The 6,629-nt window shown below is 43.6% G+C and overlaps 1 protein-coding gene across 1 annotated transcript in view; it reads right to left on the minus strand.

Moving 5' to 3' along the window:
• C1QTNF9 (C1q and tumor necrosis factor related protein 9) overlaps positions 1–6,629 on the minus strand; it is a 25,681-nt gene that overhangs the window by 18,516 nt on the left and 536 nt on the right. Inside the window, exon 2 of the mRNA XM_006753684.2 lies at positions 2,724–2,910. Within this exon, the coding sequence (XP_006753747.1) occupies positions 2,724–2,889 (166 nt within the window). The 5' untranslated portion in view covers positions 2,890–2,910. The remainder of the gene's footprint in view (positions 1–2,723; positions 2,911–6,629) is intronic.

Genomic DNA, 6,629 nt, shown 5'->3' on the forward strand with positions numbered 1-6,629 from the left:
CATTCATCTGTCCCACAGACTTCCTGTACTAAGCAACTGTTCTCCTTGTTTTACCAAACTTTAACAAAGGTTTTTAAAATATATTCCAAAACAGCCTTTGTTGGCGAAGAATTACTTTTACTTCATCCTGAAATTACCTGCTAAGTATTATTTCAATCATTTTTAAAATGGACAGAGGAAAACATAATCCTCTGATATGATTAATGAGTATCCCACAGACTTCCTGTACTAAGCAACTGTTCTCCTTGTTTTACCAAACTTTAACAAAGGTTTTTAAAATATATTCCAAAACAGCCTTTGTTGGCGAAGAATTACTTTTACTTCATCCTGAAATTACCTGCTAAGTATTATTTCAATCATTTTTAAAATGGACAGAGGAAAACATAATCCTCTGATATGATTAATGAGTATCAGAAGAGGCTTCTAAATGTTTATCATTAAGTTTGGAGAAGTTTTTCTAATACAAAATGTATTGCTGAGAAAAATGAGAAGGGTTTGTGCTTACATTCCACACAGAGTCCTATCCTATTAACTGGGGTTCTTGCTGTTAATAACTCATGGGTATCTCATGGTACAATTTACAGTTAGGATGAGGTTCGCCTTAATGTATGTAAACGTAAATTCATGTGCCCTAAGTCTTAATAATGTCTAGGTTTTTACAGACTTCTTGTCAGACCTGACCTCTAACCAGTTCATTGTTGCCGAGCTCACACGCAGAACAGAAGTGGCAGCTCTGCTATTTGCAGGAGAGTCTGTAAAGCCTGTATCATCAAGCCCACCATCCACCTTCAGCTTCTTGGCAGGAGTGATTTAGGCCCATAGTATAATTGGAAAATCCCTGCCCAGGGCGCACCGCGAGCCGCTGATGGCTGCCTGAGGCCCCCGCCAACCTGTTTGCACTGTGGGACTCCCACTCTTCCCACAGGACAACTTCAGTTCTCAAGTGACACATGTCCATCTGCAAATGGACCAAGTGCGGCCACCCATGCCAATGCATATGCAGACATCCCTCAGAGATCTTGCGTTCAGTTCCAGCCACTGCAATAAAGCTGGGATCAAAATAAAGCGAGGTGCAATTTTGCTGGGGAAAGGTATTGCTTTCAATTTGTTAAAAACATCTGGGAAGCACAATACAATGAGGTGTGCCAGTATCAAATATTTTAAAAACTCATGTTTTTCTTCACCTATATTCATCTTTTAAAATGTCAATAGAATTTTTGATGTTTTCTTCCTGGACCCAGGTGGATCATTCTGGTAATGGTCAAACCAGGGCTCAAGAACCCCATTCAAAACCGAGCCTATCTGTTGGCACTATGATAACCACTCACACATCCTGGCTTTTGCAAATCTCCTTTCCTGGGGCTGGATCCTGTCCCCAAGTGTACAAGCCCTAGGGCAGGTCCCAGCATAAGCAGAAATCCCCGAGTAGCGAGTAGCGGCTGTATGGCTTCAGGTTAGTGTCCACTTTTGTATTCTCTACAGTTCTCTGCCTTGCAGCATGGCTAGGAGGCCTTAACTCCCACCTGCATTGCAGCTGGATGCTCTCTGGCAAAAACTTTAACATGCTCAAACTCACTAGTCATCTGAGAGATGCAAATCAAAATGACAATGAGGTACCATCTCACACCTGTCAGAGCGGCTATCATCAACAAATCAACAAATGACAAGTGCTGGCAAGGATGCAGAGAAAAGGGAACCCTCGTGCACTGCTGGTGGGAATGCAGCCACTATGGAGAACAGTATGGTGTTTCCTCAAAAAGTTAAAAATGGAACTCCCATTTGACCCAGTGATCCCACTTCTAGGAATATATCCCAACAAACTAGAAACACCAATCAGAAAGGATATATGCACCCCTATGTTCATAGCAGCACAATTTACAATAGCTAAGATTTGGAAACAGCCTAAGTGCCCATAGCAGATGAGTGGATTAAAAACCTATGGTACCTGTACACAATGGAATACTATACTACTGTGAAAAGGAAGGAACTCCTACTATTTGCAACAGCATGGATGGACCTGGAGAGCATTATGCTAAGTGAAATAAGCCAGTCAGAGAAAGATAAATATCACATGATCTCACTCATTTGTGGAATATAATGAACAACATAAACTGATGAACAAAAACAGATTCAGAGACAGAGAAGCATCGATCAGACCATCAAACCTCAGAGGGAAGGTAGGGGAGGGTGGGGGTAAGGGGGAGAGATCAACCAAAGAAGTTGTATGCATGCATATAAGCCTAACCAATGGACACAGACACTAGGGGAGTGAGGGCATGAGCGAGGGGTTGGGGAGGGGTGCAAAGGGGGGATAAGGGCACATATGTATACCTAATCAATAAAGAAAAAAAACAAACTTAGCAATTGGGTCTCTCTATAGCCCCATGTGCCCAAGATCTCTCATACCTGTCCTGTCGCCTGAGGCAGGAAGATCTATGACATTATATTCTCCTGAAGATGGTCTGTAATAGCAGAGATGATGGTTAACAACCGGTTTCCCCACTGGATGAGAAAGTCCATGAGGAAGGAGTTCCTGTCACTGTTGTCCAAACACCCAGGCATTTGGCCCAGAATCTGGTGTGGAGCCGCTTTCGGTGAGTGTGTGCTGAGCGATGGGTGAGTGAGGAGCAGGTGATGACCGCAAGGTGATGAACGAATGAATGAGGGAAAAGAAATGAAGGGATAAATGGAACAGCAGCTAACAGCCACCAGGTGGTAAGTACCTGCATCCCCTTTGTCACCCTTTGCTCCATCTCGTCCATCTCTTCCAGGCAAACCATTGTGACCAGGATTCCCAGGGACACCAGGGTGCCCTTGCCTGCACGTGTTCTGTGAGTTCACGTTCCCTGTGCAGACTCCAGTGGCAAGCAGGAGCCACCAGATCCTCATGGTCCAGGTGACAGAGCTGAACTGAAAGAGGGAAGCACAGATCAAAAGGGGGAACCATTGTCCCGGGGACCATGGCACAGCCTCTGCTCCTCACCCCTGGTGAGGCCCGCACAGATGGTCAGGGTGGGTCAGGGTAGAAGCTGGTAGCAGACCAAGCTGCTTACAACCAGAAAGACATTGTCCTTGGAAGGGACACATGTGATTGGCACCACTTTTAATGGTGAGCAATTCAGGAGAAAGCCAGGTCCCAAGTCAGGGCACTTCCCTTTACCACATCACTTTGGGAAACCACTTTTCAGAGCCGCAGAAGATGTTAATGCCTACGTACCTCAGAGAGCTGCTGCAAAAACCAGATTTGGTCACCATGCACATGAAAGCACATTATAAACAGTACAGCCAACCAGAGGTAGCATTTGACTCGGCAATCCCCCTTCTGGGTATATATGCACAAGCACTGAAAGCGGGGTCTCCAGCGGCTGGTTCTCCGCCCATGTTCACAGTTGCATCACTCACGGTAGTCAAAAGGTGGAAGCAACCCAATAAACGTATGGACGAAATCTGGCCTATCCACGCTGTGGAATGTGACTCAGCCTTAAAGAGGAAGGAAACTCTGACCCTGCTGCACATGGAGAAACCCGGAAGCATTATGCTGCTGCACAACAATGTCAGTGTCTCTAACACCATGAACCGAACTCTTAAAAGAGATTAAAATGGTTTTATGTGTATTTTACACAACAAAAATTTAATTTAAAAATATTGAAGTGTTCTAAGTGGCCCTACTACAATTAGATGTCTCCTTTGAGTCAAGGTTTGGTTTTAACGGGGGTGCATGCTCACACACACGAGGGCACACAGTGTGAGAAGTACACTTTCAAATCACCCCTCTAAGCTATTGATTTGCTTTCCAACCTTACCAGAAGCTACGACAGTGCTGGTTGGTGAGGCAGGGGCTGAGATTTGAAGGAATGTTCTAGACAAAGAGAACAACACTGGCAAGCCCCCAGCAGTGTGAACCCTTGGGATGCATAGGGCCCACCTGACCAGGTCAATCTCCCCTAGAAGGGGCACAGAGTTCCCTGTCCCTCTCTTTTATGGCACCAGGATAGAGGGGCTACATTTGTTTAGGTAATTGTATAACGAACAACCTGGCTCCCACCTGACTGTATTTTCCTCATTCTTGTAGTCCCAGTGCTCAGTGTTAAGCCTGGAATAGTAGGATGAATAAATATGTATTGAGTGGAATGAATATGTTATGGTAGATAACTTCAGATATAAAAAAATAATAACATAAGGCTAGTGCAACTGGTTAGAAGCCAGAACCGCTGCTGAAGGAAGTATACACAGCCCTTTAGAAAGTTAAAGAGAAAGGACATCCATATCTAAGCCCAGTAATCTCATCCCCCAAATTCTTCTCAATACCCCAAAGTTTATGTGCCATAGATATTAACCCCAGCGTTACCTGTAATTGTGAAGACGTGCATACTACACAGTGTGTAACAATAAGTAGTTTAGATAGTAGAATATTATGTAACCACTGAAATGATTATGAAGGTCATGTAGAAATATGTAAAATGTATCGGTTGTGCTGAGTTGAATTTTTAAAAAGTAAACTAAAATGCCATGCACATGATGAATGCACCTCTGTAATTATGCAAATTGACAAAAGCTAGGAGCAAATAGACCCAATTGACCATGGTAGTTCTGGAACGGTAGGATGGTTTTTTCTTCGTTTAGAAAAAATGCTGTTTTTACAGTGTCTATACACATATTTCTAGGTATATATATATATTAAAACCAGATTGACTGTCATGCAAAAAAATTATATCACCATTTTATGGAGGCCTCTGAATGTCACAGGACTTGAGGCAAGTAGAGTATTTTGGGGGAAGGAAATACAGATGTTTCCCTTTGAAGTCACAGACAAATGCCATTCAGGAAATTGAGTTGTTTTCTTGGAGCCAAATTCCATAAATAATCTACACCAGCCTTTTTTGTTTAACTCAGAAGTGACTCAAATCTAAATTGCACAGGTCAAACTCTATTAAGGGGTCTGTATTTTTTACTTTTTAATTTTTTAAAAATGTGTTACAATTGTGCCAGTAATTAAAAGCTTACAAGATAGTAAAGGTGTCAACTTGTGATAAACTCCGTTTTGTTCTTCAGCTAGAGAAGAGCTAAGATAAAGCAAACTTTTACTCTTCTCCAATTTTTTCACTAGTTTTGGCATACTTCATACAGGCAGAGATCACAGATAGCTTGCTTCTACCTCATGCCTACCCTGTAGCCAACCTTCAGCAATTGGTTTTGAATAATTGAAATACTTAGCTCCCAAATGAGCAGTGAAATAAGTCGCGGCACTATCTCTAATAAAAGGAACAGAAGGGTTTGCACAAGGCATGCGGTAGAATTTGTATTAATGTGTTACTTTTAAAAAAATAAAACAATTACATTTGTGCCCTCACAAAGCCATGGTTTGGATCCTATTTCATGAGTTCAGCCAGTTCCTATACTTGAATTTTATTGTCTGTTGTCTCTCCAAAATGCATTAGAGCTAGGATCACGGTCCAACCCCATTCTCCCCTCTCTCCCTCTCCCTCCCCCTCTCATCTGGATCACTGCCACCTCCACCCGTCTGTATGTCCTTTCCACTGCATCCAGACCAGGGTTCTTATCCAGTACCAAATGAGGTTATAGCTTTTTTAAGATAGCGACTGCATCTTTCCCTTTCTTTTTTCAGTATATCACAGTCAAATACTTGTTGAATGATATAATGAATAAATGAATGAGTGGAAGGAAGGAATGGAGGGAGGTATGGAGGGAGAGAGGAAAGAAGGAAGGAAAGAAGGTTGTCTTGGTTCTAACTGTGTTAGGTCAGTTGGGGAGGTGACTGGCTATGAAATCTAATCCTTGTCAATGCTTCTGGTGAGGGCTGCAGCGTGGATATTACTATGAAACTAGATTTTGGCCAGTGAGAAGCCAGCAGAGGGAATGTGTGCTACTTTTGGTCCTTAAATGGAAACCGTGTGTCCTCCCTTGCCCCTCCCCGCTTCCCATGGCTGAAGTGAGCATGGGGCGCTGAGCCATCTTGAACTCCTCAAAGGAGATAGAAAAACCCTGATATCTAATGGCGCCACAGACCAGATCTGTCCCGCTAACCCATCTTTGACACGAGAGAGAAATACGCTCTTAGCTGAGCTACCATTATGTGGGGTCCTTTACACCAGCTAAGCCTCCATCTGAACTCATGCAAGGTTTCTACTGTGGAAGCTGTGGTCACTCATTGGAGGTGAGGACGGTGTGGACTTCCAGGGCAGCCAGCCTGACAGTCCGAGTACAGGACCCTCCAGGTGACATATTGGGAACCGACAATCATCACTGCCTTGAGCAGATCAATACAATCAACGCAAATGCAGAGACCTCAGGAAGCGGCTGCCGTCTCACAGCCTGACATGCTGGGGCACAGGACACAGGCTGCAAATGACTCGCGAGTTACTGTTTCTTAATCCCAAATAAAACAGGTCCTTACTCAGTTAACTTCTTATTTCTTTATTGTTTCTTCTGTGCTTGACCTAGATTTCTCTTTCATTCCTGAATTTCTTGATAAAAGGTTACTCAATCCCCAAGGACATGATGACTAATTCATGGCCAAGGCTAAAGGTTCCAATACTGAGATTTCATAGGCTGGCCAGAGCCACGCTGAGCAGCCGCTGAGCCCCTGCTGCTTGGGCAAGGGATGAACT

The sequence above is a fragment of the Myotis davidii genome, unplaced genomic scaffold (genome assembly GCF_000327345.1).
Source record: "Myotis davidii unplaced genomic scaffold, ASM32734v1 scaffold1031, whole genome shotgun sequence".
NCBI classification, from domain to species: domain Eukaryota; kingdom Metazoa; phylum Chordata; class Mammalia; order Chiroptera; family Vespertilionidae; genus Myotis; species Myotis davidii.